Source organism: Oncorhynchus tshawytscha, linkage group LG07 (genome assembly GCF_018296145.1).
Source record: "Oncorhynchus tshawytscha isolate Ot180627B linkage group LG07, Otsh_v2.0, whole genome shotgun sequence".
NCBI lineage: Eukaryota > Metazoa > Chordata > Actinopteri > Salmoniformes > Salmonidae > Oncorhynchus > Oncorhynchus tshawytscha.
Genome location: NC_056435.1, coordinates 56,599,951 through 56,626,099, shown reverse-complemented (window position 1 = coordinate 56,626,099; position 26,149 = coordinate 56,599,951). Strand labels below are relative to the sequence as shown.

The 26,149-nt window shown below is 43.7% G+C and overlaps 2 protein-coding genes and 1 long non-coding RNA gene across 6 annotated transcripts; 1 reads left to right on the top strand and 2 right to left on the bottom strand.

Moving 5' to 3' along the window:
- Positions 1–308: 308 nt before the first annotated feature.
- Positions 309–2,736, bottom strand: LOC112254906. Its single transcript, XR_002954211.2, has 3 exons — positions 2,594–2,736; positions 2,340–2,436; positions 309–1,563 (listed from the first exon to the last, which is right to left on the bottom strand). It is a non-coding gene; the product is annotated as an uncharacterized LOC112254906 (long non-coding RNA).
- Positions 2,150–15,316, top strand: LOC112254875 (transcriptional regulator QRICH1). 4 transcript variants are annotated; one of them, XM_024427812.2, is made up of 12 exons: positions 2,150–2,409; positions 4,357–4,635; positions 4,896–4,976; positions 5,200–5,304; positions 5,421–6,362; positions 6,725–6,884; positions 7,100–7,254; positions 8,597–8,711; positions 8,987–9,095; positions 13,518–13,678; positions 13,925–14,015; positions 14,284–15,316. In XM_024427812.2, the coding sequence occupies exons 2-12, from the start codon at positions 4,384–4,386 to the stop codon at positions 14,471–14,473; spliced, it is 2,361 nt and encodes a 786-aa protein (XP_024283580.1). In that variant the 5' UTR covers positions 2,150–2,409; positions 4,357–4,383; the 3' UTR covers positions 14,474–15,316. The 4 variants fall into 4 exon arrangements, with proteins under 4 accessions (XP_024283580.1, XP_024283578.1, XP_024283579.1 ...); XM_024427810.2 differs by having other exon boundaries at positions 2,347–2,478; XM_024427811.2 differs by lacking the exon at positions 2,150–2,409 and adding an exon at positions 2,666–2,765.
- A 373-nt stretch (positions 15,317–15,689) lies between these two features.
- On the bottom strand, positions 15,690–18,246 carry LOC112254884 (mitochondrial RNA pseudouridine synthase rpusd4). Its single transcript, XM_024427838.2, has 6 exons — positions 17,674–18,246; positions 17,314–17,518; positions 16,935–17,028; positions 16,575–16,725; positions 16,162–16,259; positions 15,690–16,035 (listed from the first exon to the last, which is right to left on the bottom strand). The coding sequence occupies exons 1-6, from the start codon at positions 18,131–18,133 to the stop codon at positions 15,841–15,843; spliced, it is 1,203 nt and encodes a 400-aa protein (XP_024283606.1). The 5' UTR covers positions 18,134–18,246; the 3' UTR covers positions 15,690–15,840.
- Between the last annotated feature and the right edge of the window lie 7,903 nt (positions 18,247–26,149).

Here is a 26,149-nt window from a genome sequence, read left to right as displayed (position 1 = left end):
TGTGCCCTTTTTGTCACGTGCCTGTCTGTTTCCTTAACTTTGTCCCAAGCTAAATATCCTCCTGTCTTATGTATCTTCATATAATTTACTATGGTCTATCTGTTATCAAATTAAAAGTTGAAAATATTACCTTTTAAATTGGCAAAAATTAGCAAAACTTACACCGTTTTATTAAGATACTTCACACACTCTTTTCCTCTCTGCACTTGCAGCGTCTCTACCTCAATGCATGGTATGCCTGATCTGTTCTCTGAGAACATTTAGACATAATTCCTCTTTCAGTAACTTTAAGGCAAAGTAACAGATGCTTCAATAAACCAATTTAATTTCCATCAAAAGCAATAAAAAAGGCTGCTCTTTCAATATATACCTCTGATCCTTTAGACTTCTGCTTCACATTTGTCGTGTTGTTGGGTTAACACACTGGCTTTCCCTTTTCTCCCATTGGTCTCATGGGTCAAGTGTAGCCATTTTGTAGTTGTCCTGTTTGCACTGAGTGGATCTGTTATAGTGATGCTCAGTCTCTCCTCTACATACCTTATCACACTGTGTTCTGTAATCTCATCAGTCAAGGATTACTTTAAGATCATTAGAGTGGCGCAAAGATACCAGCAGTGCATGAGGACAGTAGAGAAAAAACACACACACAGACACACCTCACAGACACAAAGATTTACAAATGCATAGAGGAAATCAGTTAGAATAGGAATAGGTGGATGTGTGTATTCTGGTAGATGTGTGTATTGTGTAAGTGTGTGTATTGTGTAGGTGTGTACAACATACCTATTGTTTTGACGCCAAGTTCATGGATTATTGCCAGTATGCTGGGACTAACCTCAGGCAGACACTCAGCTAAGGAGGACAGGTGGTACTGTCAACCGACAAACACAGACTAGCCTACAAAGAACTTAAGATACATTTTTATACAGTGACATACACAAAACACATTCATGTAACTAACATGTTACAGTAAGTGATGAGGATTACTATAATATGTAAATAGGTTTAGGTCAATCGTAATATACACCGGACAAAGTCTTCTGTGAAGTCGAAACGTAGTGTATTTGGGTGCAAGAATAAAGCACTTGGAGCAGCAATAGTCTATGTGAGGGCCTCTCATTCATTCCACAATTGTAACATAATGTCATGTGTTGTGTATGCTGTCAACAAGTCATAACAGGTTGTCATGTATTGTACAGCTTGGGATCAATCCTACCTCTCATCATACACACCTCATATGAATTTACCTTTGTATGAGGGGTGTTGTGTGTGTGTTTGTGTGTGTGTGTGTACCCTATTATTAGATGAGATGCGGTGTATAAGAAGTGTTCTGGGGAAGAGAGTGATCCTCATATCCACTGGACAGCCTTCCATGAGATCACAGAGGCTAGAGGAGAGACCGTGGGAATTAACTCTTTCCCGTCCATTGTTACTGCAAGGTACTAGACACACGCAACACATCTCTTCTGGTCCACCTTAAGAGAGCAGAGAGGCAGCCTGTTGTGGGGAGAGCCTCACCAGCACATGCCTGGCTCTTTAAGGCAGACTGGGGCAGTTGTATTCCTGTTTAAAGGCACATACACACACAAAAGTGTAAACATTAAGACGGACCTTGAATATTAACTTCTGAACAAAATTAACCTTTACTTAGAAAACAGGGTGCAAGGGTCAAAATGAGGTTTCCTTAAACGTAACAGTCAGTTTAACACTCACTTTTACATTAAAACATTAGGAATTAATATATGGATGTTTTTTTGCCCAACAATAGGCCAACTGAGAAAATGTTATTGTAGCCTGTGTTTGTTTTTTAATTAACTTTTTTTTGTTTTGCCATTTCAAACAGTGCTTTAGGAACCAGGGTTGTATTCGATCCTTGAAAGGTATTTGGTAAGTTTCAGAATGTACAGTGAAAAAACAAAGATAGATGTGATTCATATCAAATATTTCATTGTCATTCCACAACTTCCTGATTCTTTGAACATAATAAAATATAATAGTCCTATAATTTAATAATTTAATTGAACCTCATAGACAAGCATCCTTTCTGCTACTAGCATGCATGCCTTAATCGTGACCCTTTCCAAGCGAGTACTCGCGAGAATACGTGCCCATTTGAACTGAATGTAAAATGGCGCCTTCCAACAACTGTGTAGGAAGTATTGAAAGAAAAGTGCTAATTATTAATAGAATATACAAAAGCTGGGCCTAAGAGGACCTTCAAGACACATAATTTAAATAGTAACAGATAAGACCGTTAGATCAGAATACAAGGGATATGGGTGGGAGTTATTATATCTCAGCGTCTGTACCACAACACTACTAGCGCCCGTGCAATGCACCTTGGGAGTCCTGTTCGCGTACATCTGCCAGATACATGTGGACGCGGGGGCGAGCTGTTCTCGAAATCAGGTGCTGCGGGGGTATCACCGTCCAAATCTACAGAAAATGCAGATAATTAATAGTTTGAATAATTACAAGGCATGTCCAAATATATTTACAATGCATTATCACAACACACTCATTGACTGTATAGACACAAACAGTTTAATCTTATCAGTGTCTGTTGACATATTTATTTAATTGAAATACGAACCTTTACAGTCAAATGTATTTCTTGCAATAAGAAAATAGTTCGCTGGACTGGCACCAATTTAGGGTCCCCTGGTCTCTCGGGTGCACGCCATGCTCGTTCCCGTAAAAATGAAATGTGTTGTTGCCAATGACTGTATATGGTTGTTGCCTCGCCTTTACAAGTGGAATTTACGGTAAAGGATCTCCGACTCCTCGCCATGTCTGATGCGGCCGTAGCTTGTCAGCAGTCCGGGATTCACGTTGTTCCACCGGGCTTACTTCCGTAGTTTTCTATGTATCGATTAAATAATGTTCTCTTAATAGTAACATTTTACAGTTAGACACATTTTCCATAAACGCTCGGAATTGTATTGGATAAACTTGTACGCGAGCCAAATTCTTCGTGTGGATTTCCCACTATTCGAAACGAGGGTAAATATCTCAGAAATAAGCACACGTCACGTAGCTGGCTAGCAAGCTAGTTAGCTAATTGTGATATTGTTTAGTTGGCTAGCTAACTGTTAAATTTAAATTATTGCAATTCAATGCACGCTATACAATGAATACTAACAAATGGCATGTGGAAAGCAAATGACTTGGGGTTTATCGAATTACTTTTGAACGCCGTGCCTTGGCTGAACCGAGGGGTTTTGGTTTTTATTTAAGGTAGCATGGGAAGATGTACTGCTAGCTAGTTAGCTAGCCAGACAACGTTAGCAACTAGTTAGCTAGGTATTGTTGTAGAATGCTTTGCAGAAGTTGCACGTATGTTTATCACTCAAGTACACTATTTTTCAAATGTTAACTTCATTCAGATTGTGGGATTTTAGTAGTTAAACTAGGCAGCATGAATATAATTAATATAAGAAAAAGCCATGTGATAAATGGCTAAGGATGCACAGAGGCTGGTGGCTCTTTACACTGCCCCTGTAGTAAATGTAGCTAGCAAGCAAATCTTAGCATCATGATGATAATAATACTATCATATTTTTTCAAAGACAAATAATGAATACCACAACGGCCCAATGCAGTATACAGAACATAGTGCCAAGTGTTCAGATGGCGGAATAATTGGTTCAAAGTTCATCATAGAAAGGGGTTTGCCAGTGCACTTTGCCCTAATTGGCTTTACTTCCCCCTCTAATACAGCTCGCCAAAACACGGAAATTAGTCACCTCTGGTTCGTTTATCAATCCCAATGGGGAAAATGAATTGGGAATTAATAGGGTTTTGGAATAAACCCCCAAAATAAGGTCTGAGGTTAACGCAGGCTTAGGGGATCTTATACGCTTTGTTCTATGAGATAATCAGTCAGTTAACATGGCATTTATGAGCTTTAAAAAAATATATATATTACATAAATGCATCAGAATCCACAAAGTGGCGTTAGCTGATTTAAGATGATCTCATAGAATAAAACGCCTCTATTTACCAGAACTTATTTTCAGCATTTATCTCCATAGGCTATGAACCACGGTGGAGTTAGTGCCTACAAAAAGATACCATTACTATTTCTCTCTATGCAAACCGTTGTGTACCTGGGCCTTTAAATATCTAATAGACACTGGGGCTCATTCAGCCGGACAGAATGTTTTGGAACCTGTTCATGACATTTGTCTGTAATGTTCGAGGCTACTGAACGTGGCACTGAAGTGTGTGAGGTTGTATTGGTGACTGTGGCTGCAGTCTATTGACACCAGAGTTAAAGGATGTGATATTGCTGCCCAGTTCTTGACCTGTGATGCTGGACATGTGTGTTAACTATATCCTTTCTTTCCCCACCAGGTGCTGTGGAGGGCAGAGTGAATTGTCATGAACGAGCCCGTAGAGAGCGGTGTGGTCTCATTTGACGAATACGTACGTCAGAAGGCCCGCAGTGTGCCCCAGCACCGTATGAAGGAGTTCCTGGAGTCTCTGGCCAACAAGGGCCCTGAGACGCTGCAGGACTTCAGACAGCAGGGCGATGCCGCCACTACCACCACCATGGTTTACCAGCAGGGGGGCAACTGTGTATACACAGACAGCACAGAGGTAGCTGGCTCACTGCTGGAGCTGGCCTGTCCGGTAAGAGGAGAGACCTCCTTACGTGGTTCCTTCAGTAGTTCCGTTCTTTTGAATACACCTCAGGCTGCCGAGTGCCCTTTGACCTTATCTAGTCTAGTCTATATATGTAAAAAAAAAAAAAAAAAAAAAAAAAACGGATCCAATTGACCAAATTGATAGTAAAGCCCAACTCATCCTTCAACACTGGCAGCACCTATCTTATTGTCACTATCATTGCTACTTTTACTCTGCGATTGATTAATTCTCCTGTGGCTCAACAGGTGCAGGTGACCTCTGCACAGATCTCACCCCAGATGGCTTCTGGTGTGCACCAGGGGTCTGAACAGCTGATACAAGTACAGGTGAGACCTTCCCTCACTCACCCTACCTATTACACTATAAGCAGTGTTTACACTCAATTATTCTCCAGACTGGACCGATAGGCCTCTTTATTGACATCCAGGGCCTGTAACCAAAATGTTCAAATGAAAATACAGTGGTCAGGGAAACACAGAACCCCACCACCCTCAGACATGTGGCATGTGATGGATGGTGGTGCCCTGTGCATTCTCATTCTCTGATCAGGTGCAGATCCAGGGGCAGCAGGATCAGACGGTGGACCTCCAGGGCATTCCCACAGCAGCCCAGCTGGTCCAGCAAGGAGACCTCACAGAGGAGCAGCACCAACAGGTGCACACACACACACACCATGCTGCATTATTAAATACACACCCACCCCATCCATGTACTCTCCTCACCCAGTAAGTGTATACACCATGCTCAGGTGTTTGTTCTGTCTCGTTCAGATCCAGGCCCAGTTGGTGGCAGCAGTGTCAGGCGGTCAACAAATCCAGCATATTCAACTACAAGGGGGTCAGCAAATTCAGCTCCAAGGAGGTCAACACATCCAGCTTCAAGGGGACTTACAGGGCGGTCAACAAATCCAGCTGCCGGGCGGTCAACAAATCCAGCTACCTTGCGGTCAACAAATCCAACTGCCAGGCGGTCAACAAATCCAACTGCAAGGTGGGCAACAAATCCAGCACATTCAGCTACCAGGCGGTCAACAAATTCAACTACAGGGAGGCCAGCAGATCCAGATCCAGACGGTGGAGGCCATGTCTCCTCAGCAGCAGCAGGGCTCTCCCCGAGAGCCAGAGAGGAGAGCTGGTGTCCTCCAACCTGCCAAGAAGCGCAAGATGGATGTCCCCATCCAGGTGTCCTATGCCCTCCCTCAGAGCCAGCAGGGCCAGCAGGTGGTTCTGGCCCTCCCACAAGGGCAGGGGCAGCAGCAGCAGTACTTGTCCATCCGGCCAGACCTGCTCACTGTGGACAGCACCCACTTGTACAGCACCACGGGTACCATCACAGGCCCTGCCGGGGAGACCTGGACCATCCCTGTGTACTCTGGGGGGCAGCAAGGGGGCGTGCATCATATTGCCATTCCCCAGGAGGCATACAGCACGATGCAGGTGTCCTCCAGTCACCACGACAACAAGGACAATGGAGTGGCCCACTCTTTATCGTCGGGTGCCTTGTCCGTCCAGTCGGGTGGCACCGTGTCGGTGTCCGGGACGACGAATGAGGAAGTGGTGCAGACGCTGTTCCCAACGCAGTTCATGAACGGGAACATTCACTGCCCAGTGGTGGTGCAGACGGTGGGCGGGGCTTACAATAGCACGCAGCAGCTTCACATCTGGGACCCCCAGCAGCAGCAGGAACACCAGGAGCACCAGCTCCACCTACAGGTCAGAACAGGACCTTCACCTCTTGGGTGACCCTGACTTTGTCCTTGCCTCCGATTTCAAGGTTTTCCACAACATTAATGTAGATTTGTGCTTTGACATATGTTGGATTAATCAATAATTAACATGTTGGACTGTTAGATTATGTTGTAGATTAAGTCAGTACTCTCCCCCAGTTAAGCAGGATATGATTATTTAAATTAATGAACACCTATTCCCTGTCTCCAGTTTTATGTCCCCTGTGCTGTCTTTCTCCCCTTGGAGGCATTTTAGGAAATATTTAATTCCCTGCACCACAAATGAGCGAAGCATGTAGTGTGCATGTTTCTCTTCTAACGTTTCACTTCTAATGTGTCCCCCTGCAGGGTCACGTGGAGTCAGAGTCCCAGGTGGAAGCCCCCCAGGAGCTACTGATGCCCATCTCCCTGAAGCCTGAGGAGGGCCTGGATGTGTGGCGCCTCTGGGTCCAGCGCAAGAACGCAGAGCTGGACAAGGACGAGCAGAACAAGCTGGCGCCCATTGGACGTGAGTGTCAACAAACTCATTAAATTGCCTTCGCCAAGTATGTGAACTTCTCATCCACTCTCTCCTCCCTTCCTGTCTCTCTCTCCTGCATCTGTCTTTCTCTTGTAGGTTTGTAGGTTCTTAATTCTGAATATGTCAATGAATGTTCTATTAGTCAGAGTTTGGATAAAAGTGTCTTCTAAATTACCATATTTATTTTCTCTCTCTTTGTGCAGGTCGGCAGGCCCTGCGCTTCCAGGAGGACCTGGTGTCGAGTGCGGTGGCTGAGCTCAACGTGGCTCTGGCTCTCATGACCCAGGAGGCCCAGGGGCTGGAGGGAGAATGTTTTGAGCCTGATGCCCTCTACTACATCTTCCTGTGTATACAGAAGGTATGCATACCACATGACCAGTGGCGTGTAAATCTTGGTGGGGCAAACATAATTTTTTGTTGTTGTTGATGAATGCCAACAAAGCCACTAGACAATACATTAATTGCACTATAACAGTGACAAACGCTGTGCACAAACTGTTAGGGCCTACATAAAGCTGTTCCAACAGCAGTCCTAACAGCAGTCCAAAAAAAACCTGTTAATTCAACCGTTTACTGCCTTTAAAAAAACATAGCTGATGGGGGGGGGGACAAGGTTGTGTCATGACGTCCGTGATCTTCAGGTCTGTTCTAGAAAGAGGCTTGAGTTCCCAAGTTTGACAAACGTTCAAAACTTATTTTCCCAGTCAGAGCTTGTTTCTTTCAGTTCAGAGTCCCCAGTTGTCTTGAACTCCCTGAAGTCTGAGATTTCCGAGTTTCCAGTTGTTTCGAACGCGGTAGAAGTCATGCTAGATTGACAGCATAGCCAATGTTTAATGTTTATCTTTTTTAAGCTTGGAAAACAAACCCTTAAACCCAGACTTGGACCACACACCCACTCTACTGAATAACAGGCTAGTGATTGCTTTGCAATGCTTACAGTAGGCCATTGATTCCTTCCAAAGCACTCATTGTTGAATTTGTGACGTGTAATGTTTGTCTAATGGCTGATGAGCACCAATATGTTTTGTCTATAATTTCTCTTCAGATGACAAGGATTGAACAGGGTTTGCCAGTAGACTTGATTAATGATGATGCTTTCTTAGCTAAGATTCTGAAAGTATGATGTTGACATGATCGGTCAAATTAAAGCTATGGTACATATAATGTGATTTGATGTAATTTTATCTGTAGCCATTGACCTTGAGCCTTCTTGGGTGAGCACTTCTAATGTAACTATATGGCAGCACCCAAGGGGTTTGAATTTTTGAGCTCTCCCATAGATTTTGCGGTGACGTAGTGTCCCCATGAGTGACAGAACACTCCATATTTTCCACTGGCTGCCCCACCACCAGTGAAAGCACTGAGCTAGGCTGAAACGCCTGCATTTTGGAGCTGCCTCCCGCAAAAAATAGACAGTGTTTGTATGTGGCTTTATAAACTCAATGATTACTATAATTTTTTACATTGTTTGCAAACTGATATGTGACACGTATTAATGCCAAAATAACAGTGGGTCTTTGCCCCACCTGCGACCTGGCTTTGTCTTGGCCAGGTCGCAGTTGCAAATGAGAACTTGTTCTCAACTAGCCTACCTGGTTAAATAAAGGTGAAATAAAATAAATTTTAAAAAAAACACACATGGTACAAGATACTGACTGAAATGTATTACGGTTGATAAGAGGTTGTATTTCTGCTTGCAGTACCTCTTTGAAAACGGACGGGTGGATGATATCTTCTCTGACCAGTACTACACACGCTTCTCCCAGTGGTTACACAAAGCCCTGGATGAGTGGAGGCCCAGCATCCATCCACTAGGTAAGAGCCACAGCGTTTGTCTTTTGTGTTTCTGTGTGTAATTGCAAGAGAGAGTACAGGTAAAAGCCTGCTGAAGGCCTGAGGGTGGAACTGTAAAAGCACTTTGGAACATTGATTGTTCTGTGCACAGTCTGATATCTTTTTGTTAAGTGCAAAATAAACTCACAATTCTGTTGTGTATTTTCGCTACTTCCATACCTGAGTACATTTCTGTGCAGAATGCAGTGGTCTCATTAGAGGAGAGTGTATTGTGATTGGCTGCTCTCTCCTCCCAGGGTACATCATTCCCAGTCACGTGACAGAGGAGATGCTGTGGGAGTGTAAACAACTAGGAGCCCATTCACCAGCCACGCTGCTTACCACACTCATGTTCTTCAACACTAAGTGAGTCTCACACACTTACATTTTAGTCATCAACCAGAAGCTCTGGGCGATTTACAGTTAGTGCATTCATCTTAAGATCGCTAGGTCGGACAACTACATATCACAGTCATAGTAAGTACATTTGACCTCAGAAGCTATCAGCAAAGTCAGAGGTAGTAGGAGTAAGAAAGTAAAGTGTTAGTTCAAGAAAGGTCAAGAGGGGGTGCGAGGGTTGGTTCCACCATTGTAGTGTCAGGACAGAGACGAGCTTGGAGAGCCAGGAGACCAGAGGTGGCAGAACGGAGTACTTGGGTTGGGGATATAGGGTTTTAGCATAGCCTTGAGGTAGGGAGGGGCAGTTCCTCTTGCTGCTCTATAGGCAAGTACCATGGACTTGTAGTGGATGTGAGCTTCGACTGGAAGCCAGTAGAGTGTGCGGGGGAGCGGGGTAACATGGGAGAACTTGGGAAGGTTGAACACCAGGCGGAATGCAGCATTCTGGATAAGTTGCATGGGTTTGATGGCACAAGCGGGGAGGTCAGCCATCAACAAGTTGCAGTAGACCAGACGGGAGATGACAAGTGCCTTGATTAGGACCTGTGCCAATTCCTGTGTGAGGTAGGGTTTTACTCTATAGATGTTGTAGAATATGTAGGAGTGGGTCAATGCTTTGATGTTTGCAGAGAATGGCAGAGTGTTTAGGGTCATGCCAGAGTTCTTTGCACTCTGGAAGGGGGACATGTGGCGTTGTCAACTGTGATGGAGAGGTATTGGCCTTCCCTGTGGGAAAGAGCATCTCCGTCTTATCGAAGTTGACCTTGAGGTGGTGGGCCGACATCCAAGCTGAGATATCTCAGGCACGCAGAAATGCGTGTCGCCACCTGGGTGTCAGAAGGGGGGAAGCAGAAAAGTAGTGTCATCCGCATAACAATGATAGGAGAGACCATTTGAGGATATGACAGAGCCGAGTGACTTTGTGTATAGAGAGGGTGTAGAACCGAGCCCTGGGGGACACCAGTATTGAGAGTATGTGGTGCAGACACAGTTCCTTTCCATGTCACCTGGTAGGAGCGGCATGCCAGGTAGGATGCAATCCAAGTTTGTACAGAGCCTGAGACACCCAGCCCTGAGAGGGTGGAGAGGAGGATCTGATGGTTCACTGTGTCAAAGGCAGCGGAAAAGATCTAGGAGGATGCTGACAGAGGAGAGAGAGTCAGCTTTGGCAGGGCAGAAAGCCTCTGACACAGAGTAATCTCGGTTGATAGACCCGTCTTGAAGCCTGACTGGTTAGGGTCAATAAGATCATTCTGAGAGAGGTTGGTCAGAGGCAACACGCGTTTTGGAAAGAAAGAAAGAAGGGATGCCGCAGGGTTGCAAACTAGTCACCTTAAGGCGAAATTTGCCATTTTGAAACCAAAATGAAAAGCATGACGGGTGAGAAGGTGATGAAGCGTCCTTCATGAGCTGTAACCGAAAAACAACTGGCATTTGGAAAGTTTGAGGTCAGGGAGAAAGTGTGGTGGAACAAGTACTAGTATTGTTAACGTTACTTAACAATGCTATCTTGCTAGCTGGATCGAATTCTCCATTATCTAACCAGCGAAATGTTGAGCAACATTGGTCAAGTAATTGAGTTTATGGTGTGACAATTTGTTGGCTAATAAAGTCAGACAGCTAACGTTAGCTAGCTAATGTTACAGCTAGTGTTGCACCGATATGACATTTTTGGCCGATACCAATATTTCCCTTGAAAAAAAACGATACCGATAACCAATATTTAAAAATTTTGCGGACTTTTAGCAATCTAGTACATTTAAATAGGTAACACGTGGACGCAGCGGTCTAAGGCACGGCATCTCAGTGCAAGAGGCGTCACTACAGACACTGGTTCGAATCCAGGCTGTTTCACATGCGGATGTGATTGGGAGTCCCATAGGTTGGTGCACAATTGGCCCAATGTCGTCTGGGTTTGGCCGGGCTAGGCCGTCATTGTAAATAAGAATTTGTTCTTAACTGACTTGCCAAGTTAAAGGTAAAGAAACAAACATGCAAAGTGTAGCTAGGCCAGGCTTAAGCTGGATGACAGAGGTGAAAGGAACACCACACACTTTCCCTCTTTCTCACTTTTCCAATACAGTGGATAAAAGGGGTATGCCAGGTGTACTCTGCCTGAGAGATCAATTATGCCAGCAAAGGGTCTCCTGCTCTGCTACTGGCACATTGTAGAACAGATGCCAACAGGCACCAACAGGCAGGAAGTGTACAATGTAATAACCTGCACTGTAGCCCAAAGATATTTGCTTTTGTGTTGAACTTGACAGTACAATTTGTGTGTGTGTGTGAGTGAGGGGGGATAATTAAATGTTTTACTCGTTGAACATTATTTTTGCACACATGTAACCTTGTGCACTTGATCGATATCTACTATAGTGGACACTATAATAGAGCAAAAATAGAATGCCTGTTTGTTTAATTCTGTTTCTACTTAAAGATGTTTTTTTCCCAAGTGCAATTTTTAGATGTGTGTGTGGTCACAAGCGTTCTATTATAAAGGCTGTCATGGCTAACTGCAATATTAGTGTATTGTTTTTTTTTTCCTCAAGACTTGAGTGTCGTTTGCAGTAAAGTCTAGGCAACAAATAATATTGGATTGCAGATGCCTCACCAGTCCTCAACTGGCAGCTTCATTAAATAGTACCTGCAAAACACCAGTCTCAACAGTGAAGAGGCGACTCCGGGATGCTGGCCTTCAGGGCAGTTCCTCTGTTCTTTTGGACGTCTTAAACTTTTATTTTTATTGGCCAGTCTGAGATGTATTTTTCTTTGCAACTCTTCCTTGAAGGCCAGCATTCTGGAGTCTGTTGTTTTCCTGACACCACACTATGAGTGCCCTCACCTCCTCCCTGTAGTCTCGTCATTGTTGGTGATCAAGCCTACTACTGTTGTATTGTCTGCAAACTTGATGATTGAGTTGGAGGCATGCATGGCCAGGTGGTCATGGGTGAACAGGAGGGGGCTGAGCACGCACCCTTGTGGGGCCCCAGTGTTGAGGATCATCGAAGTGGAAATGTTGTTTCCTACCTTCACCACCTGGGGACGGCCCGTCAGGAAGTCCAGGACCCAATTGCACAGGGTGGAGTTGAGACCCAGGGCCTCAAGCTTAATAGTGAGCTTGGAGGGGACTAGGGTGTTGAATGCTGAGCTGTAGTCTAAACAGTATTCTTGTCCAGATGGGCTAGGGCAGTGTGCATTATGATGGCGATTGCATCGTCTGTGGACTTATTGGGGCAGTATGTAAATTGGAGTGGGTCTAGGGTGTAAGGTGGAGGTGATATGATCCTTGACTAGTCTCTCAAAGCACTTCATGATAACAGAAGTCATTGCTACGGGGCGATACATTTAGTTCATTTACCAAAGCCTTCTTGTGACGAGACCACTGCTGAGAAAACAAGGGAGACTGAAGTACTAATTGCCTTGCAAAGGTGAAGAGCACAACTCCTGATACTAATTTCTGACTGGGAAGACAGGCGGCACTTAAAGTAGATGGCCCTAGCTAGCAAAAAGACAGTAGTAAACAACAACCAATTAAGACGAATGATACTTATCACTCCTGGAGATGTATCCTGGAGATATCAGGAGTCCTCTAGCTATAGAATGAAGCACATGCACACAATCATCTGGACACATGATTCTGAAACCAATATTCCTGGTTGCTCACTACCCCAACATATGCTCACATATTTTTTTCTCTCTGGTGCTGTCATTGTACTTTCTTAGCCAGAAGGTAATTGAAATGTATATAGGTTAGTGGCTGTTTTTATTTCCGCAGGTTAATTGAAGTGATTGTGTGTGTGAGAAAGAGGGGGGGGGGTTGGGAGGTTTCAGATGTTCATACCGTTCCTGGACCATACAGGGTATATGGTATTACCATCGGTGTTCACAAGGGGTGCTATTTCTTTCCAAACGTTGGGGGCCGAACAAATGCTAATAATTACTAGCGAAATCCCATAGCGGACTCTAGCTAAAAGCTAACAAGTGCAAGTGAACATAAACTAATTGCAAGGACAGACAACCCAGCTCATATACAATGATCTTTAAAGGCTACGAACAGTTTGCTGCACACACACAAACATTAGACAGCAGGGATCTTGATCTGTGATGAATTGATTCTCTGCTGTGACCAAGAAGTTTGATCTTGCCATCGAGCCACAGCTAGCAAGTTAGCAAAATGCATAGCTGGAGTCCTGAGCTGGAGAGAATTTATTTCTTTATAGTTAATAGCAGTGGCGTAGCACACATCCACACAAGGCTGTGTCGGGGACATAGCTTCGGGGGGGGTTTGAAAGTCATACTATTCGGTATTTCAAAAAACCTTGGTATATACGATATATTGCTCAAGCCTGGTGTTTGTGTTTTGGTATTAAACAAACCTATCTGCGTTAGGTATTTCCATCTGACGACGGTAGAGCAGCACTTGAAGGTGGCCTTCTCCAAGGTGCTGAGACACACCAAGAAGAACCCGTCCAACCCCAAGGACAAGAGCACCAGTATCCGCTATCTGAAGGGCTATGGCCCTTTGGGGACACACCATGCTGGGCAGAAAGGTGAGATCTTCTCTTACTTCATGTCAAGGAAAATTAATCTTCTTATATTGTAGTCAGACCTGATTTCCATATACCCAGTCACTGAGTGACTTGTATTAGTCAGCTTTGTGTTTCATACATTTAAAACTTTCCCTTTGGGGCTAATTCATTGGGCCTCTATGATTTCCCCGAGTTTGGTAACATTATGAATTCCATATGCCCCATCACTACTGGCTGGTTCTAACCTCTTTGTTACTTGATTTGCAGTGACTGATGACATGTATGAGGAGCAGGCTGAGGATCCTGAGAACCCGCTGCGATGCCCCATTAAACTGTATGACTTTTACCTCTTCAAATGGTGAGTAATGCCCCCCATTCTCAGTACATTTCTAGTAGCTAAGAGGATGTAATTTCACAGGGTGATGTTTTCCTTGGTGTTAAAAGGATAAAAAAATACACAACGACACATTCATCTTCTACTGGAATGCCCTTTTCTATGCATTTCTAATGATCAAATCAACTGTTTATTTTTGTACTCCTACATTTTTCAACTTAGGAGCACATCTACTACTTGAAAAAAATGTTAGCATATAGCCCTGCAACAACAAATCACCTGTCTCTCTCAGTCCCCAGAGTGCTAAGGGGCGTAACGACGCGTACTACCTGACGCCAGAGCCTGTCGTGGTGCCAAACAGTCCCATATGGTACTCCACTCAGCCAATCACAAGTGAGCAGGTGGAGCACATGCTCACACGCATCATCATGGTGCGAGAGATCCAGGAGACCATCGCCATGTCTTCGGTCAACATGCACTGAGCCGGGAGGGGAGGAGGAACCGAAGCACACTCTTCACTCCGAAATCAGCCCTTCTCTAGCGTTCCTCTTTGTTGTACCTCCTTCACTCAGTGTCTAACTCTAAGGACCTCCAGTGGCCTCAGTCTCTACCCATCACACCTTTCAACCACAGGAGTGGGGGAGTGACAGTGTTTACAGAGTGGATTTATGGGCCTTTTTTAAGTACAGTACCATGTGTTTATTCATCCAATGACAATTATGTCACCCTCAATGCCCAGTCCAGAATGACTGATGTTGTTTTTCCACATGTGTCACCCACCACTTCACATAAACCCCTCACTTCACCATAATGTTTTTTCCTGGACTGACGAGACCAATGGATTTTGACCAACTCAGCAAATCAGAGCTCCTCGTCTACTCTTGTAGGCCACTGCAGCCCCCCAATAAAACTGAAGTAGGCAGAAATGGATGGTGAAATATTGGGACTAATTCAGTCTTAAATATATTATACACATGTAACTCTTTTACCACACGGACCTCTTTCCTCCAAGCTCTCAGGTCCCAGACATGGCAGGATAACCTACAGACATTTAATAGGACCTCTGCTCACTTTTTTTCTTTTTATATATATAAATATATATTGGCATTTATGATCTCCTGTATGTATTGATATTATGGTGGTGTTGGAGGCTAAAGAAAGCCCATGTTTTCAAATATGCCTTTTGTACTGTGTGATTTGAGATGCATTATGTATGTCAAGCCTTGGCTCTGATGTTGAACAGTTCACAATACAGTAGGTTATATGTTGCCGTCTTCACACATGACTGGGATGTAATGGTAATAAACCGGGCTACTAATTAGTGATTTGAAGTAGTAGTGAGATCTAAACCCTATTTTCTCTCATACGAGATCCTCTGGTAGAAAAAAAGTCCACAGAATAACAGAAGGGACAAATGTAGGATCTGGTTTTGTCAATGTACACCGTGAAGTGATGTCACTTGCCTTGCCAGAACTATTTGTTTATCAGAATTGGTACTGTGCAATGTCTCTCAGGTGGGTAGAGTTTGCACTGATATTTCAATGAATACCATTTTACAGGTCTGTATGACAGTAAATTAATTTACTGTTTAAACAAATCTGCATAGATGCTGTTAGGTCATCCTAACCTCCAGTCTGCTGTCCCAGGGGGAGGCACGTTATGAAGAAATGGTCCTATCATGTGAAATTAGGGAAAAAATGGTTTTGTTTATTTTATTTGCCACACAGTTAATTCCCAGTCCAGGTACAAACTTAAACCATTAGGCCAAGGGTCCCTTGAAGTGATGCTGCTCCATATTTCATAAGCAAGAAGCAAGTCTTCTGTATCCTGTCTGCACTGCGCTGAAGCATCATTCATCTGGAATCGGGATCTGCAGTCGTCGCAAAGTGCTGGTGAAATACTTTGGCAGGGGGCAAGACACCGTAATGTCACTCTGACCTTTGAACTCTGGCAGTGTCACCTGACGGGCATGCAGGTGGAGAGGCAGATAACGCGCCTTGCTCTGTTCAAGTCCCAGCCTCCGCAACACACCATCTGGCAGTTTCTAAAGTAAAAAAAAGTTTTTAAAAACAATGCCCATCAATCACTGGCACCAAAGAGGTCTAAATGCTAGGCTACCTTGTTGTAAAGCTTCTACATTGTGAAGTCTGGAGATGCTCGTTTGCCTTACCTGAGGTGCCAGTTTTGTCCAGTGGGAGTATTTGTGGTCTCCGAGGATAGGAGATCCCAGAGCGTATGCCATATGGACCCTCAACTGGTGCTTCACCCCTAGAAGCACAAGAGGGTGGACGGGGCAAGAGAGAGGGAACAGCTTTCTATGAAGGTTCAAAGTTATTGGTGCTACTATAACATGGTGCATAGTATCCTCTAGGACCTAGGTTAATCTGTGTTATTAGCATGTGGTAGACCCCCCTCAACAACATGACTGAAATCAATTCTAAAAGCTTGAGCAAGATAGTGTTTAATTTGAAAACAGCATAACATTTTGCAGTCATGTTATATAGCAATCTTTTGAGATGTGCAGGGTGACTGCAAAAACCAACAACTTGGAACGACCCCAGAGTCAGCTTCAGTAGTGTCTACCTGTGATAGGCTGGAGCTCAACCAGGCTGCAGCCGTTGCTGCTGTCCAGGACACGGTACTGAGTCACGGCACCCTGGGCCTGCCGATTGGCCCGCACTTTGGTCACTCCCTCGCCCCCGTCACTCACCCTGTACACAGGACTCAGGCCCATCTGAGAAGGGTTATGGGTAGTTAGGTTCGGTGTATATAAGACTGTCAAGCTAAAAACCTCAAGGACAGCACAGTATACTGAAAGCCACCAATACAAATGAGAGGAAAGACTGACTGGATGACAATACTGGTCATAATGACTAGAATTTAACAGAACTATTGGCAGCACTGGTTAAGAAGTTTGAGAGATATGACAAAATATTACGCTACCTTGAAGTGAGGCTGAGCCCCTGTGACCTCTCTCTCTATGACGGGAATGTCAATCACTCCCTCAGAGGGAACAGGCACGCCCACAGCAACAACCCTGCATGGGGAATAGGGAGAATGGAAGATGATTGAAAGTAACGAAACAAGAATGTAGCATGATGTTGAAAGGCGTGAATCAAGCTCTATAACCCTTGCGTCCAGATTAAGACATTACCGCTGCTCCAAGGGGAAGTTCCATTGGGGGAGCAGTAATGTCTTATTAATGGCAGGGTCATTGCAATAGCTTTATGGCATATTCTATGTTAATTTGCTGCCCTCAATTGATGGTTTTGAAATGTGAATGATGTGCTGCCTTGATCCTTATTTGAAACTAAATCCACACCAATATTTCCTCTCCACTTGGTGGTTTTTGTGAAGATTTTGTACATAGTCCAGTGCTTCCTCAGTCCTTGCCAGCAGGAGGGTCCCTGTCGTCTCCTTGTCTAATCCAAGGCAGACATGCAGCCGAGACCCAGCCCTTATTCCATCCACCATCTTGGCAAGGATTGGAAGCACGTCTGAGATGTTGTTTTTGTTGCTTGACCCATCTAAGAGGAAGAATATGGGATTTAAATCACTGTGGATTTGACCACTGCTCTAGCACAGATGTGTGTTCTTGAAGGGACATTAAAAAGAACAGACTTATTCCTCACGTTATCTTTAATTGTGTGTTTGACTCAATACAGCACTTCATACACCTTACCTTGAACAGAAACTCCATAGGGTTTATTAACGACGGCGAGCTCTGGATGTGGGAGGATCAGACCTCTGTGAAGGTGCTTTGCAAGAACGTTGGGGTGAACATTCTGTAGCTGCTGAGTGAACTGTCGCAGCTCGATGACCCTCTTTTGCAGTTGGGACACTGGCACCGACGGATTAAGGACAGCCGCGTCTGACCCACCACCAGTTGCATTTCCTTTCAGTTTCTCCTGGCGAATTTTGCGTGCAAGGTCGATGGCTCTCAGATTCGGTCTCTTGTCAGAGTCAGACACTGGTGGTGGTTCCTCTCGTCTCGGGACAGAAGCATATGCTCGCGTGAGCAAGGATGCTACTCCCCTTGATATGTGACAAATACTGCCTGTTTTCCCTGAGCGAATTGCCGCTTTACATGCCCTTATAACATCATTATTACAAGCCAATGTAACCGTCCTATAGCTGTTCATGATAACTAGCTACTTTGAAGATTGTTAAATCTCATGTCGTTCTGAAGCTGAAAACACTGGAGTGCACCATTAGGGTTACTGTCACCGGAAATTACGTAAATTGACTTCCTTTTTTTCAGATTCGCTACCACAAGACTTCCGGGAATGCTTGTAAAGCAGACCAGTCCGCGGTTTGAGAAGTCAGGAAGAAGATGAACAATTATTCCTTAGTTGTTCATTTTCTCGAAATCTAAAGGTATAACCTAGATTCGAGCCAAGGTCTTGAGTATTTAAACATGTTATTACTCCAACCTCGTGAAAGTGACAGGGGGGGATTTCTAGCTTTCTCCAATAGAAAGCAAACACAAGTGTTGTCCACGCCTCCCGTATACGGAGAAAACCTTGCCCGACACATGTGGGTGCAAAGGACACTGTCTACCGGTTGTCCCTGCCTCCCCCTGGGACAGCAGACTGGATGTTAGGAGGACACAGTTTGCAAACGAACTAGCTAGTTAGCGACACGGTGTACATACATTGGGATGGGGAGTGATTCAGGCTTGAATTCAGTTTAGGCAACAATACCACCGTGTGGCTGTCAACTACCATTGAACGTGTTACCAACGCCGTACTAACGTCTGCGTGTTACTGTTATGAAAGTCAAAGGCATAGTTTATATTCAATTCAAGGGGCTTTATTGACATGAGAAACATATGTTAACATTGCCAAAGCAAGTGAGATAGATAATATACAAAAGTGAAATAAGCAGTAAAAATGAACAGTAAACATTACACTCACATAAGTTCCAAAATAATAAAGACAGTACAAATGTCATATTATGTATATATACAGTGTTGTAACGATGTACAAATGGTTAAAGTACAAAAGGGAAAATAAATAAGCACAAATATGGGTTATATTTACAATGGTGTTTGTTCTTCACTGGTTGACCTTTTCTCGTGGCAACAGGTCACAAATCTTGCTGCTGTGATGGCACACTGTGTTATTTCACTCAGTAGATATGTGATATATCTAAATTGGGTTTGTTTTCTAATTCTTTGTGGATCTGTGAAATCGGAGGGAAATATGTGCCTCTAATATGGCCATACATTGTGCAGGAGGTTAGGAAGTGCAGCTCAGTTTCTACCTACTTTTGTGGGCAGTGTCTTCTCTTCTCTTGAGAGCCAGGTCTGCCTACGGTGGCCTTTCTCAATAGCAAGGCTATGCTCACTGAGTCTGTACATAGTCAAAGCTTTCCTTAAATTTGGGTTAGTCACAGTGGTCAGGTATTCTGCCACTGTGTACTCTCTGTTTAGGGCCAAATAGCATTCTAGTTTGCTCTGTTTTTTTTGTTAATTCTTTCCAATGTGTCAAGTAATTATCTTTTTGTTTTCTCATGATTTGGTTGGGTCTAGTTGTGTTGCTGTCCTGGGGCTCTGTGGGGTGTGTTTGTGAACAGAGCACCAGGACCAGCTTGCTTAGGGAACACTTCTCCAGGTTCATCTCTCTGTAGGTGATGGCTTTGTTATGGAAGGTTTGGGAATTGCTTTTACGTGGTTGTAGAATTTAACGTCTCTTTTAACGTCTCTTTTCTGGATTTTGAGCGGGTATCGGCCTAATTCTGCTCTGCGTGCATTATTTGGTGATCTACGTTGTACATGGAGAAAACTTTTGCAGAATTCTGCATGCAGAGTCTCAATTTGGTGTTTGTCCCATTTTGTGAATTCATGGTTGGTGAGTGGACCCCAGACCTCACAACCATAAAGGGCAATGGGTTCTATGACTGATTCAAGTATTTTTTAGCCAGATCCTAATTGGTATGTTGAATTTTATGTTCCTTTTGATGGCATAGAATGCCCTTCTTGCCTTGTCTCTCAGATCGTTCACAGCTTTGTGGAAGTTACCTGTGGCGCTGATGTTTAGGCCAAGGTATGTATAGTTTTTTGTGTGCTCAAGGGCAACGGTGTCTAAGATGGAATATATTTATATTAATTAAAAAGGTGCATAATTTATATTTATATTAATTAAATCTCAACCATAAATGTTATCATTTACAGTTTTTCACGTGCAAGCCGATATTCCGATGTAGACCACATTGAGCTATAGTGTGTAGCCTATAGCTTGTGTATTTCCTGTTATCACAGTCTAGAAAATATAATACCCAATAGGTAATGTGGCTTCCCTCAATGCCTCATTTTCTTCTTCTTCTTCTTCTTCTTCTTCTGTGGGTTTTATGGCAGACTACACCCAAAAATATGTATTACTGCTACCAACTGGATGGGGTTGGAAAAAAACAAGGTAAAAGTAAAACCCGTACGTGACAGGGAAAACTAACTTAATCCACCCAAAATAAAACAATAAAAAAACACATTGACAAAACCAAAACACCAAAACTCCCAATTCTTCCTTCAAATCTCCCTATCTCCCTTCTCAGGTTCTATGACCTGAGAAGATGGTACAGCTTGTGACAATACTCCATGCAACTTCTCCGCTGAGAAGTCTTTCAGTCCCAGGAACCATTCCGCCGCATCCACAATGATATCTATTTTCCTGGACTTCCTCTCCACCTTGGCAGTGCCATCAATCACCATAGCTATAAAGACCACATTCTTAACCTTTATTTAACTAGTCAAGTCATTTAATAACAAATTCTTATTTTCAATGACAGCGGGTTAACTGCCTAGGAACAGTGGGTTAACTGCCTTGTTCAGGGGCAGAACGACATATTTTCACCTTGTCAGCTCGGGGATTCAATCTTGTAACCTTACGGTTACTAGTCCAATGCTCTAACCACTAGGCGACCTGTCGCCCCACGTATCTGTGTCCTGCTGTTGAATGGCAACCCCTGCAGCCTTCAGTGAAGGCCTATCCACCACCATGGACTCTTCAAAAGCACCATTCGAACCCTCAATCCTTTTAACAGTCGCTGCATATGAAATTCTCTGGACTGCCCTGACTTTGGCCACCTCATTCTCAAACACCCTTGTTGGGCATTCCCACCACTATTGCAATATGTCACATTTGTATCACTTTTAAAACACATCCTCAACACCTCATGGGATGGTATGTTATCTTATCTCGCTGTATGCAGATCTAAACGTTAGCCAATCACAGACTGTGTTGTTTCCAGTTCCCAGTACACCAGAAAATCAATACGAGTTGTGTCCGTTACTTTCAGTCGTAGAGACGAGTTCATAAGATTTCCCAGAGGGTGCGTGCTATTCGGAATCCTTGGGATTAAATATTTAGGCCTATTGTGTTAAGGAACATGTGGATTATTTGAAAACATTTACTTTTTGCTGAGTTGATAACGTATTGTCGAAGGCACGTAGGCAATATTATGTACTGTGTTGATAGTGTAGTAGGCTAGTGTACAAAATTAACTACTATTCCCTGAGGGAAGGAAACAAGGTACAACATACAACTTTGGTTGAAGACCTAAAATAATGCCTGACAACCAATTAAATCATAACGGTATCCTATTATAGTGTGGCTGCAGGGGTAGCCTATTCTACAATAATGTAACTATGTGCTAGTATTATTTATTTAATTTATCAATTAAATTGTGAATGGGTATGCTACTTCATTCAATGATTATGGTATTGTACAAGGTAGATACAGGAGTAGCCAATAGTCAACAATAATAACATAATTGAATGTGCTATAGTTAAACAATAAGGCACGAGGGGGTGTGGTATATGGCCAATATACCATGGCTAAGGGCTGTTCTTATGCACGACGCATCACAGAGTGCCTGGATACAGCACTTAGCAGTGGTATATTGGCCATATATCACAAACGCCCGAGGTGCCTTATTGCTATTATAAACTGGTTACCAACATAATTAGGGCATTAAAAATACATGTTTTATTATGCCTGTGGTATACAGTCTGATATACCACGGCTGTCAGCCAGTCAGCATTCAGGGCTTGAACCACCCAGTTTATAATATAATTTATTTAATTGATGAATGAAATTGTAAGTGGAGATGTGTTGGCTACTTCATTCAGTGAATACTGCATGTCTTGCTATCTCTGGGAGTATGTTAATGACAGCTTTTCAGCTGTTGAACTATGGCAATGTCGAACTAATTTCTAAATCTTTTTATTTTAGTCAAGAAGATGTGATGAGCCAGATCAACCATTCAGCTTCAATGCAGCTGTTCAACCCACCACTGCCACTGCTCTCCTTCCACAAGTAACCACATCCTCTTATCCTGTTCAACTCATTTGCCACCACACTGAAAAGGACTGTATTTACATACCCTTGTGCCCATCTCAGTGCAGCATCCATCCAAGGCCCCAGCTGGATGCCTAAAATGTGAAAAATGTAATCAAGATGCTACAATACTGTGTGTGTGTGTGAGCAAAGGTTGGCGAAAACCTTCAAAGGTGGTGGTGCTATGTTGTGGGTTATCTTGAATACCAGGCAGATGTTTGAGTACAGAATTAAATGGTGTAAACTGAACAGGTTGAACTTGTTGAGTACACTCTTCGAAAAAGGGGTTCCAACAGGGGTGTTTGGCTGTCACCAAAGGAGAGCCCTTTTTGGTTCCAGGTAGAAGTCTTTGGTTCCATAAAGAACCCTTTTGAGTTCCATGTAGAACCAACCCTCTGTGGAATGGAACCCAAAAGGTTTCTACCTAGACACCAAAGGAGTTCTACCTGGAACCAAAAAGTGTTCTTCAAAGGGTTATCATATGGGGATAGCGGAATAATCCTTTTAGGTTCTAGATAGCACCTTTTTTTGTAGGAGTGTAGGCATATATTGAAGTGGTGGTTCTACGGTTTTCTGTAAAAAAAAATGTAATGGTTAATTGGTGGTGGTGGTAAGTTAAGATAATCAGAAATACCATGAAATATCCCCACTTTTAGCACACATTTGCAAGCAGGCAAAGTAGACTATTTCTACAGTATATACAGTTAATGGGTGTTTGGATACTAATGTTGATTTTGCACTGTGTGGATGTTGTCAGTGTTGTTGCTCTCTCCATGTCACCGGTGGATGACACGTTTATCTCGGGATCATTGGATATGACCATACGACTCTGGGACCTGCACTCTCCCAACTGTCAGGTGAGTAAGAGAGTCCTGTCATTTTGCTCTTCAGATGAGCATAGGAAAAAAAGACAAATCAAATCAAATACATTTTTATTTGTCACATGCGCCAAATACAAGAGGTGAAGACCTTACCGTGAAATGCTTACTTACAAGCCCTTAACCAACAATGCGGTAAAGAAATGAGAGTTAATAAAATATTGACCAAATAAAATAAAATGTAATCAGGCTATATACAGGGGGTACCGGTACCCTTCAATGTCCGGGGGTACAGGTGAGTGTAAAAACAATGGGGGGGTTGTCAATGTAAATAGTCCGGGTGGCGATTTGATTAATTGTTCAGCATTCTTATGGCTTGGAGACATAACCTGTTAAGGAGCCCTTTGGACCTAGACTTGACGCTCTAGTATCGCTTGCCGTGTGGTACCAGAGAGAACAGTCTATGACTTCAGTGACTGGAGTCTTTGATAATTTTTGGGCCTTCCTCTGACACCTCCTAGTATATAGGTCCTGGATGACAGGAAGCTTGGCCCCAGTGATGTACTGGGCCGTACACACTACCCTCTGTAGCGCCTTACGGTCGAATGCCAAGCAGATGCCATACCAGGTGGTGATGCAACCGGTCAGGATGCTCTCGATGGTGCAGCTGTATAACTTTTTGAGGATCTGGGAAACATGTTGTCGTGCCCTCTTCACGACTGTCTTAGTGTGTTTGGACCATGATAGTTTGTTGGTGATGTGGACACCAATAACTTGAAACTCTCCACCCGCTCCACTACTGCCCCGTCGATGTGAATGGGGGTCTATTCGACCCTCCTTTTCCTGTAGTACACAATCAGCTCCTTTGTCTTGCTCCCGTTGAGGGAGAAGTGTTTGCCCTGGCACCACACTGCCAGGTCTCTGACCTCCTCCCTATAGGCTGTCTCAATGTTGTCAGTGATCAGGCCTACCTACCACTGTTGTGTCGTCAACAAACTTAATGATGGTGTTGGAGTCATGCCTGGCCGTGCAGTCATGAGTGAACAGGGTGTACAGGAGGGGACTGAGCACGCACCCCTGAGGGGCCCCTGTGCTGAGGATCAGTGTGGCAGATGTGTTGTTGCTTACCCTTAGCACCTGGGGGCCCGGCAGGAAATCAAATCAAATCAAATTTGTATTTGTCACATACACATGGTTAACAGATGTTAATGCGAGTGTAGCGAAATGCTTGTGCTTCTAGTTCCGACAATGCAGTAATAACGAACAAGTAATCTAACTAACAATTCCAAAAAACGACTGTCTTATACACAGTGTAAGGGGATAAAGAATATGTACATAAGGATATATGAATGAGTGATGGTACAGAGCAGCATAGGCAAGATACAGTAGATGATATCGAGTACAGTATATACATATGAGATGAGTATGTAAACCAAGTGGCATAGTTAAAGTGGCTAGTGATACATGTATTACATAAGGATGCAGTCAATGATATAGAGTACAGTATATACGTATGCATATGAGATGAATAATGTAGGAAGTCCAGGATGAAGTTGCAGAGGGAGGTGTTTAGTCCCAGGGTCCTTAGCTTAGTGATGAGCTTTGAAGGCACTATGGTTTTGATGCGCTGAGCTGTAGTCAATGAACAGCATTCTCACATAGGTGTTCCTTTTGTCCATGTGGGAAAGTGTGGAGTGCGATTGATATTGGGTCATCTGTGGATCTGTTGGGGCGGTATGCGAATTGGATTGGGTGTAGGGTTTTCAGGATGATGGTGTTGATGTGAGCCATGACCAGCCTTGCAAAGCACTTCATGGCTACCGACGTGAGTGCTACGGAGCGGTAGTCATGTAGGCAGGATACCTTTGCTTTCTTGGGCACAGGGACTATGGTGGTCTGCTCTACCAATGGGGGCGCTGTTCACATCCAAGATGCATTCAATGGAGCTTTGCTGCACATTTTCTAAGTGAGAGAACTGTTATCACACTGCACTGATGGACCTAATGTACATATTCACACACAGATCTACTAATATGCAAATAGCTCACACCATGTATTATCTCTAGTAAATACATAGTTATTTTCTGACTGGCTGCATCTTGACATGTGTCTCTCCTGTGTGTTATGTAGGGCTACAACAACATTTCACTCGAGGCCTGCTGCTTCACCCCAGACTCAAAGTTTGTCATGATTGGTGAGCCCAGCACCTCCAAGTCCCAACATTAGAACTTGGCAAACTAGGCTGTCTTACCCAGCCCTCCCTGATCCACGGAAATCTAATATCAGAACAACTCAACACAATTTCAAGTCTGACGCTCAAGACAATTCTAGGGTCACCCAAATCAATTTGCCATTTGACCCAATTAGCTGATATTATTACTATCTGAACTCCAATAAGTCCAGAGGTTTGTATAACTATTTTCCCCCAATCCATCATCAATAACCACCTAACTAACCCTCAGAGAGTGCGATGAAAATAGCTGTTTTGGATGGGAAGCATTCTTTACTAATCAACACACTGCAGTTGAATTTAAATACATGTTTGCCAGCGCCTGCTCCAATATAGTGAGACACACACACAAACACTTTCATCAGCCAAACACTCACTCACTCAGACACGGGTACATTGTCTTTCACTGGCCCCTGCCAACCTCTACCCCCATGCTCTCTGTTTCTCTCTTTGCAGGCGTCTTGGCTTCCCAGTGTAGGAGACTGATAAAGGAGTGGGGCCACAGAGAAATTGTCATCATCATTACCCAGCATGCCTTTCTCCTTTCCTGTTGCTCTGAGTATGCAAATGCTTAACACTGAACTCTTAATGGCTCCAGATAAAATTGTATGCACACTAAGGCATTGGTGAAAGGGATTCCAATGTCGATTATCCCTGAGGAGAGCTGTCACTCTATACACTGATTGATTTGCCAAATAGGGAAGGTTACATAAGGGGAGCACTAGAGCTGTGGTTAGTTATTACTATTGTCCACCTGTGGCCTGCAGATAAGTT

What these genes read in the sequence shown, in the direction of transcription:
- LOC112254875 (XM_024427812.2), top strand. Translation starts at nt 4,384, where the DNA reads ATGAACGAGCCCGTAGAGAGCGGTGTGGTCTCATTTGACGAATACGTA. An exon ending in AACAGCTGATACAAGTACAG is followed by an intron (nt 4,977 to 5,199) that starts GTGAGACCTTCC and finishes TTCTCTGATCAG; the next exon opens with GTGCAGATCCAGGGGCAGCA. An exon ending in TCTTCCTGTGTATACAGAAG is followed by an intron (nt 7,255 to 8,596) that starts GTATGCATACCA and finishes TTCTGCTTGCAG; the next exon opens with TACCTCTTTGAAAACGGACG.
- LOC112254884 (XM_024427838.2), bottom strand. Translation starts at nt 18,133, where the DNA reads ATGAACAGCTATAGGACGGTTACATTGGCTTGTAATAATGATGTTATA. An exon ending in TGAGCTCCAGCCTATCACAG is followed by an intron (nt 16,260 to 16,574) that starts GTAGACACTACT and finishes TTGTGCTTCTAG; the next exon opens with GGGTGAAGCACCAGTTGAGG. An exon ending in GGACAAAACTGGCACCTCAG is followed by an intron (nt 16,036 to 16,161) that starts GTAAGGCAAACG and finishes TTTTTACTTTAG; the next exon opens with AAACTGCCAGATGGTGTGTT.